This window comes from Haliotis rufescens, unplaced genomic scaffold (genome assembly GCF_023055435.1).
Source record: "Haliotis rufescens isolate VD_foot unplaced genomic scaffold, xgHalRufe1.0.p SCAF_5, whole genome shotgun sequence".
Lineage (NCBI taxonomy): Eukaryota > Metazoa > Mollusca > Gastropoda > Lepetellida > Haliotidae > Haliotis > Haliotis rufescens.
In genome coordinates this window covers 12,745,846-12,759,623 of record NW_025964223.1, presented here as the reverse complement: position 1 = coordinate 12,759,623, position 13,778 = coordinate 12,745,846, and the positions used below count along the sequence as shown (strand labels likewise).

The 13,778-nt window shown below is 43.0% G+C and overlaps 1 protein-coding gene across 2 annotated transcripts in view; it reads right to left on the bottom strand.

Moving 5' to 3' along the window:
* The window catches only part of LOC124138315, a 51,363-nt gene that overhangs the window by 18,442 nt on the left and 19,143 nt on the right, over positions 1 to 13,778 (bottom strand). The window contains exon 1 of one of the 2 annotated variants that reach the window (XM_046504903.2): positions 10,132 to 10,327. The exons of the other annotated variant lie outside the window; for it this stretch is intronic. Within the exon in view, the coding sequence (XP_046360859.2) occupies positions 10,132 to 10,312 (181 nt within the window). The 5' untranslated portion in view covers positions 10,313 to 10,327. Of the gene's footprint in view, positions 1 to 10,131; positions 10,328 to 13,778 lie in introns of those variants that run through there. 2 annotated transcript variants of the gene reach the window in all.

Here is a 13,778-nt window from a genome sequence, read left to right as displayed (position 1 = left end):
TAGAAATCTGACCAACCTAGAAACAAAATCACGGAGAACAGGGGTTCGAACCACGATAATATGTTCCTGGCGTGCCCAAGGGACGCAACTCTGCGCGGCGAATTGCGGCGCCTAATACCCCGTTCAGATTCACGACATTTACTCACGTAAGTGATTTGGCACATGAGTGACTATACATACGCTTGTACATGTACATTCACATGAACATTGACAAGGGTGTACATAAAGTATGTAAATGGGATACGACACACATATTCAACAGTCTGATTACGACTTTCAACTTCCAACATGAAGAGGCTGTTTTCCAATCAAAGTCGAATGAGAAGAGAATTAGCCCACACAAATCTTCGCATCAACCAACGTGTTTTATCTTTCTGTACACAACTTTTTGACTCCCTGAAATCCAAAGAAGACATTGTCCGCCCAGCTCTGGATGTCTGCATAAAAGTTAGCATTGCTGTGTACTGAATAGCGTCAACTTCAGAATAAAGAAATGTTGCCATTTTGTTTGGTGTTCACAAATCAGATGTTTTGATAAGATCATCCTCTGGCGTTGGCCAAAGTGTTCACATGACATCATATGTAGACAGGTCAAATTTGCACATGTGTAAATTTATTTGCACCTGCTCCAGACACACATCAAGTCAACGTGTTCACATGACAAGTATAATCACCTGTGAAGAAATTTGATGTGCAATAAGTACGTGGCATGTAAAAGAATACAATGGAGTGTACCATTATGTCAAAGATGGAGATCCGTGGTAGAATCGGTCTTCAGCAACCCATGCTTGCCCTTAAAGGCGAGTATGCTTGTAAGAGGCGACTAACGGGATCGGGAGGTCAGGCTCGCTGACTTGGTTGATGCATGTCATCGTATCCCAATTGCGTGGATCCATGCTCATGATGACAGTCACTGGATTGTCTGGTCCATACTCGATTATTTACAGACCGCCGTCATATAGCTGGAATATTGGTGAGTGCGACTTTAAACAACAAACAAATAAACAAAACAAATATAATACTAGAATACCGAGCCCCCGTGGGGATTCCTGGCGTTAAACAACAACAAACAAACATGTGAACGGCGTATAAGAATATTGGCAACCGGTGTACCCGCAAAACTGAAGAAGCCACCAAGCTCTTTTGAACAACAAGTGTCAAGTTGGAGACAGCAGTTATTTGCATCTTCTTCGACTACAATTGAAACTCCGATTACACCAGCATTACCAGAGTAAACCCTAACAGAAAAGAATGAAAACGCCAAGATTTTCTGTCCAAGGTTCTCGCTGTGTTGCAGGCAAATGTCAGAAGGTAATTGAGGCCCAAGACGCGTGGATGTCGGATAGAGAGAACCATGGATGTGTTGAGTGTAGCAAATTATGTCTCTGTGGCGTTTTGTTCTGTGCGCAGTACGTTGAAATTAAATATTTGTTCGGGAATATTGTCCGTAGATTATTTACACGGCACATGTTTAAAAGGGTCCCTGACTTCTTGCTCCTTGGATCAAGAATCTTCAACAGAACAGCCTGACAAATATATATGGTGGTTGCCTAACACATATGTACTCGAATATATATAATTCGCTGTACAGAGTTGCGTCCCTTGAAACCTATGATTGTGGGTTCGAATCCCGGTTCGCCCCAGTTATGTTTCTAGGTTTGTCAGCACCATACCCGTGCTCGTGGGTTTCACCGAAGTGGTAAACGTCTGAGACCTGCATCACTTCGGGCTTTCCTCCCACATTAAGCTGACATGCCGTGATATAACTGGAATACTGTTAAAAGCGGCGTTTAACCCAACTCACTTCCTCACTCACTCACTCCTGTCACCTTGTTGATACCTTCTCCACATACCAATCAGTGACCTGTTGTTGGTTGAGGTTTTTATTGTCGCATTGATATTGAGTCACATTTTTGGTTAGGGGTCAGCAGTCGTATTAATGTAGAGACGCATTAATTTCCAGATTTACAGTATCTATATTGATTGTAGGCTAGTAGCCATGTACAGTGAATTTTTCGTCAATGTTTATGTCAAAGCAAAGAGATGCAGAAGTTATACGTTTACCATATTTGAGAAATATGCGAGTGCGGGTATGGCGCTGTCAGCAAATTGCATTCGTCACCACTCGTCTCTTTCCGTATTTGACCGTTAATGTATAGTGTAAGGTAGTTACATCCTTATGAATTATGAAGGAATCAAGTTGGGGCACCTGCTCGTCTCGAACTCTGGGTAACTCGATGTGTTCGCGATGTCCTCATGGACTCAAATCATATGTTATTTTATATTATGTAGAAGGCTAAATATTTCTCTAATAACATCACTCATACCATGCCACGATAACCTAAGCATACAATGTTTGTTTGTCTGTTTGTTGTTTAACGCAGCACTCAGCAATATTCCAGCTATATGGCGGCGGTCTGTAAAAAATCGAATCTGGACCAGGCAACCCATGGACATCACGAGCATCGATCTACGCAATTGGGATACGATGACATGCATGAACCAAGTCAGCAAGCCTGACCACCCGATCTCTTACGACAAGCATGGGTTGCTGAAGATCTTTACTAACCCGATATCTTCACGAGACGGGCATACAATGAACCATTCTGACCATTGTGAGTTATTATGGACTTTTATTTATAAGGAAATCTAGACTTGCTTTTGTATGCATTTCTAGATTATTTTTTTTTTCATAAAATAAATATATTCCACGGTCATGGTGCGGGACTAGTGTCCAGCTTTTGTTCCCGAATCTAGCATATAGAACCATGCTGCCTTGTGGGGGAGGATGTAGCTGACGGGCAAACTATACTCAAAGACAAAAGTAACTTATCATATATATGTATATAACTAAGTAATAGTAACAATAATAATTATTATGGTGTGGCCCTTCTGACCATAAAAATTTCCATGATGTTTGTTTCCATACAAATATTTATCTTTCTAACGATGCCGTATTATCAATGTCAACCTGGTGACAACTTGCAATAACCCACGATTAGCTAAGGTTTATGACAGCTTCAGTAGTTAAACTTCCAAATAATAGACCGCCTCCGTGGTCTAGTGGTAGAGCGTCCACCCGGAGAGCGGAAGGTCCAGGGTTCGATCCCCGGCTGCGTCATACCAAAAGACGTTAAAAAATGGTACTTGTTGTTACCCTGTCTGGCGCTCGGCATTAAGGGGCTAAAACAAGGACTGGTCGGCTCGGAGTCAGTATACTGTGTCTGAGCGGGGTATTCATGTTAAACTGCGGCATGGTATCTCAATGGGCTAGCACTATAAATCGGCATCAGTCCGGACTAGTACAAGTAACCACACACACACACACACACACACGTGCATGCACGTCGCTATATAAGTGCAATAATCTTGGACGCGACGTTAAACCCAATTTCACCTCACCTCACCTCCTAATAATATTTTAAAACAGACAGTAGTTATGCTCAGCTAGGTAATCCTGTCTTGTTTAATATTCCAGCAAACGACGAGACAATCCAGTGATTGACTTCAAGAGCATCGACATACGCATCAACAAAGGCAGCGAACCAAACCACATGATCCCGTCAGTCGCCTTTTACGACAGGTATGGGCAATTGAAGGCAAATTCAAAACCCGATCTTCAGGGGTATCTGTGCCTATAACAAAACTGGGGCTGATGTTGATTGAAATTATCAGATATTCCTGACAAATTGTGTGAATTACGCTGACATTTAATATGCAAACTTACAATTTGAAAATGTTCAATATATTTAAATTTAAATTCAAATCTTGAGCAAGCCGACGGTGCCATCTTGAGCCCAAACAGTAAATCTTCAGTAAATAGAAAAGATGTGAGTTTTTTCAAAATATAAATTAAGAAAATGGTTACAGTACGTTAATTTTACTTTTGATTACCGTATTTATTCATCAAGTCAGACTTCCTATTCATTGTAAACACCAGAAAGGTGCCGGTTTTAACGAGTTGACACAGCGACGTTCAGGTCGACATGAACATGAGCCATCATCAACAGGAGCGCCGCACCGGAGAAATAATTTATGAATTCATAGAGCGGAGGATTAGGCAGACTAGAAATGGCCTCCCCCTAATCAAAATACAATCACCCCATGAGTTGCTTATTTCTACTTTCAGTAATGAGGTGGATCAGCTAGGGACTTTCTGCAAATGCTAGGACGACCCGACGTCATTACAAGGTGTGAGTCTAGACGGGTCTTAAGGGAGCCGACACGCATGTGTCAAACACGCAGTCTAAGAGAGAGGGAGGTTGGATTCCTCTTTTAGCAATATTCAAGCAATGTTACAAAGAATGGGCTTCACACATGCATTATACCCATGCGGGGAATCGGGGGGCGGTCGGGTAGCCTAGTAGTTAAAGCGTTCGCTCGTCACGCCGAAGACCCGGGTTCGATTCCCGACGTGAATACAATGTGTGAAGCCCATTTGTGGTGTCCCCCGCCGTTTAGGAATATTGCTAAAGGCGGCGTAAAACCTCACTCACTCACTCACTCATGCGGGGAATCGAACCCAGGCATTCCCCGTGACGAGTAAATGCTTTAACCACAAGGCTAAATCACTACCAGTATATTGTAAGAACCAGTGAAAAAGAAAACAAAAAAGTAACTGCCATTACGTCCTCAAAATTATCACCGAAACCTGATAAGTTTAATATTTAAGTTGAAATCTACCAAACAGTTATTTTCATTCCCCGAATAGAAGTCTAAAGAGATTTGACCCTAATACACTTTACCCTTACATGAGGTTATGCTGGCAAGTCTTGAGTAGCGGTTTGTTGTGTTCATTAGCAAGGAGAATAATCAGTCTGCGAAGCATGTGCTTGCACTGTGTGGTCGAGCAGAGTGTTTATAAAAGTGGAATATAAACTAGAAACAAATAGCATGTGCTTGCACTGTGTGGTCGAGCAGAGTGTTTATAAAAGTGGAATATAAACTAGAAACAAATAGCATGTGCTTGCACTGTGTGGTCGAGCAGAGTGTTTATAAAAGTGGAATATAAACTCGAAACAAATAGCATGTGCTTGTACTGTGTAGCAGAGCAGAGTGTTTATAAAAGTGGAATATAAACTGGAAACAAATAGCAAGTGCTTGCACTATGTGGCCGAGCAGAGTGTTTAAAAAAGTGGAATATAAACTGGAAACAAATAGCAAGTGCTTGCACTGTGTGGTCGAGCAGAGTGTTTATAAAAGTGGAATATAAACTGGAAACAAATAGCATGTGCTTGCACTGTGTGGCCGAGCAGAGTGTTTATAAAAGTGGAATATAAACTAGAAACAAATAGCATGTGCTTGTACTGTGTGGCCGAGCAGAGTGTTTATAAAAGTGGAATATAAACTAGAAACAAATAGCATGTGCTTGTACTGTGTGGCCGAGCAGAGTGTTTATAAAAGTGGAATATAAACTAGAAACAAATAGCATGTGCTTGTACTGTGTGGCCGAGCAGAGTGTTTATAAAAGTGGAACATAAACTAGAAACAAATAGCATGTGCTTGCACTGTGTGGCCGAGCAGAGTGTTTATAAAAGTGGAATATAAACTAGAAACAAATAGCATGTGCTTGCACTGTGTGGTCGAGCAGAGTGTTTATAAAAGTGGAATATAAACTAGAAACAAATAGCATGTGCTTGCACTGTGTGGTCGAGCAGAGTGTTTATAAAAGTGGAATATAAACTAGAAACAAATAGCATGTGCTTGCACTGTGTGGCCGAGCAGAGTGTTTATAAAAGTGGAATATAAACTAGAAACAAATAGCCTGTGCTTGCACTGTGTGGCCGAGTAGAGTGTTTATAAAAGTGGAACATAAACTAGAAACAAATAGCATGTGCTTGTACTGTGTGGCCGAGCAGAGTGTTTATAAAAGTGGAATATAAACTAGAAACAAATAGCATGTGCTTGCACTGTGTGGCCGAGCAGAGTGTTTATAAAAGTGGAATATTAACTAGAAACAAATAGCATGTGCTTGCACTGTGTGGCCGAGCAGAGTGTTTATAAAAGTGGAATATAACCTGGAAACAAATAGCATGTGCTTGCACTGTGTGGCCGAGCAGAGTGTTTATAAAAGTGGAATATAAACTAGAAACAAATAGCATGTGCTTGCACTGTGTGGCCGAGCAGAGTGTTTATAAAAGTGGAATATAAACTAGAAACAAATAGCATGTGCTTGCACTGTGTGGCCGAGCAGAGTGTTTATAAAAGTTGAATATAAACTGGAAACAAATAGCATGTACTTGCAGTGTATAGCAGAGCAGAGTGTTTATAAAAATGGAATATGAACAAATAGCAAAAAGTAACAACGAATAAGAAAGGTTTGATAAGTCTTTGCTTTTGTTCAGGAACTAGCATTACATCAGCACTGTGACGAGTCAAAGCATGAGCGAGCGGGTTTATGTCACAGGTATATTAGGCTTCTCGCTGCAAAGTACATAATAAAATACCATGTTATATTAGGAAATGAATGTGTTTTCGTTGCCTGATAGGACAGGACATCAAATCACCATATGTTCCTCTCTTCTTTGGCAGGACATCACATAACCTGTATTTCTTCTCTTGACTGACAGGATATCAAATCACCATGTGTTCCTCTCTTGCCTGACAGGACATCAAATCCCTGTGTGTTCTTCTCTTCCTTGACAGGACATCAAATCATCATGTGTTCCTCTCTTGCCTGACAGGACCTTAAATCACCAAATGTTCCTCTCTTCCTTGACAGGACATCAAATCCCTCTGTGTTCCTCTCTTCCTTGACAGGACATCAAATCACCATGTGTTCCCCTCTTGTCTGACAGGACATCGAATCACAATGTGTTCTCCTCTGGCCGGACGGGACATCAAATCACCATGTGTTCTCTTCCTTGACAGGACATCGAATCACCATGTGTTCTACTCTGGCCTGACGGGACATCAAAACACCATGTGTTCTCCTCTGGCCTCACGGGACATCAAATCACCATGTGTTCCCCTCTTGTCTGACAGGACATCAAATCACAATGTGTTCTCCTCTTGTCTGACGGGACATCAAATCACCATGTGTTCTCTTCCTTGACAGGACATCGAATCACCATGTGTTCTCCTCTGGCCTGACGGGACATCAAATCACCATGTGTTCTCCTCTGGCCTCACGGGACATCGAATCACCATGTGTTCTCTTCTGGCCTGACAGGACATCGAATCACCATGTGTTCCCCTCTGGCCTCACGGGACATCAAATCACCATGTGTTCTCCTCTTGTCTGACGGGACATCAAATCACCATGTGTTCTCTTCTGGCCTGACAGGACATCGAATCACCATGTGTTCTCTTCTGGCCTGACAGGACATCGAATCACCATGTGTTCTCTTCTGGCCTGACAGGACATCGAATCACCATGTGTTCTCCTCTGGCCTGACGGGACATCAAATCACCATGTGTTCTCCTTTGGCCTGACGGGACATCAAATCACCAAATGTTCCTCTCTTTCCTGACAGGACATTTAGCCGAGCGATGACCATCGCAAGCCAAGTTAAACGTTTGACAGTTCGTAAATCAGCCAACTATCCACGTTTAATCCACGCAGTTAGCGTTGTCAGAAATGGAACGAATAATTCTCAATTAATTCCTTTTACAAAGGCTGTTCTACAATTATTTCCTTTAGGTATGGAATATGTTGGTTCATCCACATTCAAGGTTTCTGTCAATACCCCCTTTGGGGGCTTACACGGTGACAAGGAAGACGTGCCAGAGGGAAGCGCTGTGACACAGCGATGTGAGAAGTAATGAAATGTCCCTCACACGGGGGTCGTTAAGCCCGTTAAATGTCAATATTGTAGGGGTTGCAAGTACAGCATAGGCGAAAAACGATGGATATTTATTTTCTAGGAAATTGAATATTACAATGGAATAAAAGAAGTGTAGCGACAGACATCGACATTATGCCAAATAGTTAATGTTTTAGCTGCTACTGTTTATTCCGTTAGAGAGTAGAATGGATCCGCTGGGTATCTGATGTGAGCCAATGCTTGAACCACTGGGCTACCCCGCCGCTCATATACGTATGTAATTCGTGTTTTTTTTGTTTTGTATTCATGCTTTTTAATTCTGACCAAAACAGTTTTGAATTATTTATATTTTTCTCTAACCTTTGTTTCCTCTCCATTTAATATTAATTTTGTTTATATTTACAGATGGCAGTATATTTGTTTCTAGCGGCATGATATTCTTTTCCAGTGATTAAATAGGCAGACGTGTTGTACTGTATAAAACACATGCACTGAGGTAGAACGTTGTCGCTAATTTCTTTCACCACAGATTTACAATGAAATATAAGTCAGTCAACTACATGAGTGCAAGCAGGCCTACGATAACTAATATTGACCTTTGATGGCAAAGGTATCCGTTCTTTGGTGGGCTAGTGAATAGAGCGTCCTCCCGGTGAGCGAAAGGTTGGTAGTTCGATCCCCGGCCGCGTCATACTGCAAGACGTTAAAAGATGGTACTTGTTGTTACTCTGTCTGGCGCTCGGCATTAAGGGGCTAAAACAAGGACTGGACGGCGCGGAGTTGGTATACTATGTCTGAGTGGGTTATTCATTTAATCCCCATTTCAACTCACCTTTGTGTTGTGTTGATGTTGATACGCAAATCAGACAATTCACTTTAATGTAGGTCTATACACCCCGGATGTAACGAAGTCGGGTAAAGCGTATAGTCGACTATAAGTTGTTGATTGGTTGATTTGTTGCTGAACGCCGCACTCACCAATATTCCAGCTATATGACGGCGGTCTGTAAATAATCGAGTCTGGACCAGACAATCCAGTGATTGACATCATGAGCATGGATCCACGCAATTGGGATACGATGACATGCATCAACCAAGTCAGTGAGCCTGACCACCCGATCCCGTTAGTCGCCTTTTACGACAAGCATAGTCGCCTTTTACGGCAAGCATGGGTTGCCGAAGACCTATTCTAGCCCGGATCTTCACGGGTCTCGACTATAAGGGGACTAAGGTTAATCCTCTTGGTGTTTATAAGTAATTGGTAAAGAATATAACATAGTGATTGGCGAGATGCTGTCTTGTGAAACTATGTAATGTCGACTGGCCTGCCTGTACGGATATGGTCAGTGAGTGAGTGAGTTGAGTTTCACTCAGCTTTGAACAGTATTCCAGTTACACCACGGCGTTACGGATATCATGACGGCATAAGGTTGTACATTACGTCACTTTGCTTATCACGCCACACATGACCCTCCTCTTACTCGAGTAACAATACTTAAAAGGGCCACACGCACAAACGTTACCCGAAAATATATCTTGTAAATATATCTTGTAATTTGTGATAATTATATGAATGGGTGACTGAAATTCAGCGACGACACCAAGTGTTCGCGAAAAGGGTAATCTTGTCCTGCTCTACCGGCAGCACCCGCCACTTTCATTAAAAAAAGTAGATAAGTATTTGTTTGTGGCATAACGCCGCACTCAGCAATACTTTTGCCATATGACGGCGGCTTCTAAACAGTCGAGTCTTGGAAAACAATCGGTGGCGGATTGACGTTAGGATGAACGTTTCGCCGTTACTGTGGTCACTCTTAATGAGGAAATATTTTCACTTGAAATATTTTTCTCTTCACCCTATCTAATAAACGTCAGTAGGAAATTGTTATGGAGAACAACATACACTGACTTCATAAACACTGATGAAAATATTTCAAGAAAACACTCATATACTTGTGCACTCAAAAGAACCCACTCGTCCGATGGCAGATGACCAGATGGTGGAACCACGATAGCGAATACGTACATACACCCGAAACACAAGTGTAAACACGTGAGGTGTCACTCTGGGTAAATGACTTAGTTCAAATGTGCCTCTGTTCACCCAGCAGGTACCGGGTAGCCGATATGTGACGTGGATGTAAAAACCTTCTAGAGCCTCTGGGCAGCTTGGGTTGTATACCCCGCTTGGAGTTGAGAATGATAACTGGAATGCAAACGGATTCACTGGTCGGGGAACAAATAAAACTGCATTTGAGCAGATACTTGTATCTGGATACCTGCGGTATAAAAGCGTGTAGTTTAAAAAAAACCCACTAATCTACCTGAAGAAATATGCTATGTTAAATATCAAGTGAACACCTACCCGATTGTACAGCGAGTCCGAGGAGGATGGAGAGCACCAGGAGATGTACATCCGTGCTCATTGTGCTGCTGATGGAGTGAGGCAGCAAGGGAACATACACTAGGCTGTCACCCTGCTTCAAGGTATCGATCAGCTCCCGTAACGAACGTGGTGCTCTGTGGTCAGGTACTGGACCGCCCATCACCACACTACATGCAACACCTGGTGTCGGGATCACGCGAGGGTAAAGGTCACCACCGCGACAGTTCCCGAAGTGGTGAGTGAGTTTGTTGTTTAACGCCGCACTCAGCAATATTCCAGCTATATGACGGCGGTCTGTAAATAATCCAGTCTGGACCAGACAACCCAGTGATTGACATGATGGGCATCGATCCACGCAACTGGGATCAATGACATGCATCAACCAAGTCAGCGAGCCTGACCACCTGATCCCGTTAGTCGCCTTTTACGACAAGCATAGTCGCCTTTTACGACAAGCATGGGTTGCCGAAGACCTTTTCTAACCCGGATCTTCACGGGAGTTGAGAACTGGAATGCAACGGATCCACTGGTCGGGGAACAAATAAAACCGCATTTGAGCAGATACTGGTACCTGGGTACCTGCTGTATATAGATATATTATATAATGCAGTAATAATAATAATAATATACTAACGTGGTTTAGTTCGTAAGCTGACGACATTTTGGATGAATGATGATGCTCCCATCATGTGTTTGAATCATAAAAAAAACAACTTTTTCTCAATTACACTGTTTTTTAACAGTTTGACGTGTGTATAAACGTAGGTCGTTCCCCTTGGTAGTTTGGGCAAGGGAGGTCCTTTTCCATGATTATGTTCATGACATTGACGGATCTGGCGAGAACGAACATCAAACTGAAATAACATGTAATAACTAGGTGTCAAGTGGAGAGAAAGTGCACAAATGACATTATGACATACGTGCTTATGACATTATGACCCCCTCAACGGATCAATGTGAATGCCAATTACATTCCCAGCTCCTTGGGGAGTATACAATACATGCAGGACAGATGAACAGATGAGGTGAACATCAAATCACTGAATAACACCCATAAACGGTCACATGAAACATGTTTTTTTCTGTTTTTGCCCTCAAATAAGAGTGAGTGAGTGAGTTGGGTTTAACGCCGCTTTTAACATTGTTCCAGTTATATCACGGCGTGTCAGCTTAATGTGGGAGGAAAGCCCGAAGTGATGCAGGTCTTAGACGTTTACCACTTCGGTGAAACCCACGAGCACGGGTATGGTGCTGACAAACCTAGAAACATAATCGGGGCGAACCGGGATTCGAACCCACAATCATAGGTTTCTGGCGTGTCCAAGGGGCGCAACTCTGCACAGCGAATCACGGCGCTTTAGACGACTGGGCCACCCGTGCACCCCCTCAAATAAGAAATCCATACACAATGGACATATTAAAGAACGATCCTATCATAGCTTATTTCGCCTTTAACAAGTGTATGTAAGCTGATCCCTGCTATGATAAACTGTTTCAAGTTGCTGATGCTAATGTTAAAGGTAAATAAAAATGTGAAAATGATAAATAGAATTCATCACTCGTGGTTTTTTAATATGGGAAATATCAATTTCGTCCCGTTAATCGATATTTGCCTCGCCAAAGGCTCGGCAAATACCGAGTAACTGAGACTCGATTGATATTTCCCATATTAGAGGTGAATCCTCTATGTAATGTTTATCCAGCTGTTTATTGGAACCGTTCCGTGTTCGTGGTTTTCACGGGGCGGTCGGGTAGCCTAATGGTTAAAGCGTTCGCTCGTCACGCCGAAGACCCGGGTTCGATTCCCGACATGGGTACAATGTGTGAAGCCCATTTCTGGTGTCCCCCGCCGTGATATTGCTGGAATATTGCTAAAAGCGGCGTAAAACCATACTCACTCACTCACTCACTCGTGGGTTTCACCAAAGTGCTAAACGTCTAAGACGTTTGGGCTTTCCTCCCACTTCAAGCCGACCGACCGGGATATAACTGGAACACAGTTCAAATCGCTGTTAAACCAAACTCACTCACTCACTCACTCATGTTTGCCGTAAAAGTCTACTATGCTTGTCGTAAGAGACGACTAACGAGATCGGGTGGTCAGGCTCGATGACATTTTTAGTTGATGCATGTCATCGTATCCCAATTGCGTGGATCGATGCTCATGATGCCAGTCACTGGATTGTCTGGTCCAGATTCGATCATTTACAGACTGCCGTCATATAGCTGGAATATTGCTGAGTGCTGCGTTCAACAACAAACAATCAAGCAAACACACACACATACTCACTCATACCGCCAGGGGGCACCGTAAGCATAAGCGAGTGACGTCACAGTTCCCAACCCCAGCCAGATCGTGGGGTCAGGTTGATAGTCGAGTGTAGGCCACGTCAACCAGGTATTGATTGCATTGGAAGAAATTTCATTTCTAAAATAGAATTTAAATCACATGTGTGGAAACAGCAATCTTTAAGTACCATCATTATTCGACGTTATTCTTGAGGGATATTACATACAATGAACCCAACTACAAGATGTCGGCCAACATGATTATAGAAGAGTTACGGCCGCGTCGGAGTTAGTCTGTCTCACAGTCGCTGGACTAAATTATTTCCTCTTCTGCATAACTCACTGCAATGAGAACCGCCTCCGTGGTCTAATGGTAGAGCGTCCGCCTGGAGAGCGGAAGGTCCGGGGTTCGATCCCGAGCCGCGTCATACCAAAAGACGTTAAAAGATGGTACTTGTTGTTACCCTGTCTGGCGCTCGGCATTAAAGGGCTAAAACAAGGACTGGTCGGCTCAGAGTCAGTATACTGTGTCTGAGTGGGGTATTCATGTTAAACTGCGGCATGGTATCTCAGTGTGCTAGCACTATAAATCGGCATCAGTCCGGACTAGTACAAGCAGCCACACACACACACATACACGTGCATGCACGTCGCTATATAAGTGCAATAATCTTGGACGCGACGTTAAACCCCACCTCACCTCACCTCACCTCACCTCACTGCAATGATATAGCCAAATGAAGCATGTCTAGATTTCCCACAAGTTCTGAATCTCCCATCTCATTGAGTCTCCTTTTCATTTTAAATGGAGTTGTTTGTTTTTTGTCAAAAATATATATATTCAGAGACTTAGCATTAGTCTGCTCGGGCCTCTACGCCAGTAGATGTGACAGTAGAGTAGTTTGTGACCAGATAGACAGAATGACCTTCATCACTGTTTGGGAGACCTCAACAAGCGTGACCTCGCCCTAAATGTTCCAAGACGATTTCAAGGTGGTCATTAGTGGTACATGTTTATTCACTGACTTTTCCATCGCGTGCCTGCGGTGCTGAGTGGTCTGGTATATCTACAGAATGAACTCCTCGGGGCCACTTCCGGTATACATCGCTCGATCAACATCGGAAGCAAGATGCCCTGCACGAGGGTACAAAATCAGCCGTAGGCATAGCTAAGGCCACGACAAATATGTTATATGTTCAACTGATTCAACTCTGGGCTTAAGGCCGCTTTAAACATCACTTCGGTCACATCATGGCGTGTCTAATTGGGAGGAGAAAAATGGTCCGTGGGGATTCAGGTTTAGAATGCTCTAGAATAGGTTCCCAGCACCCTGTGG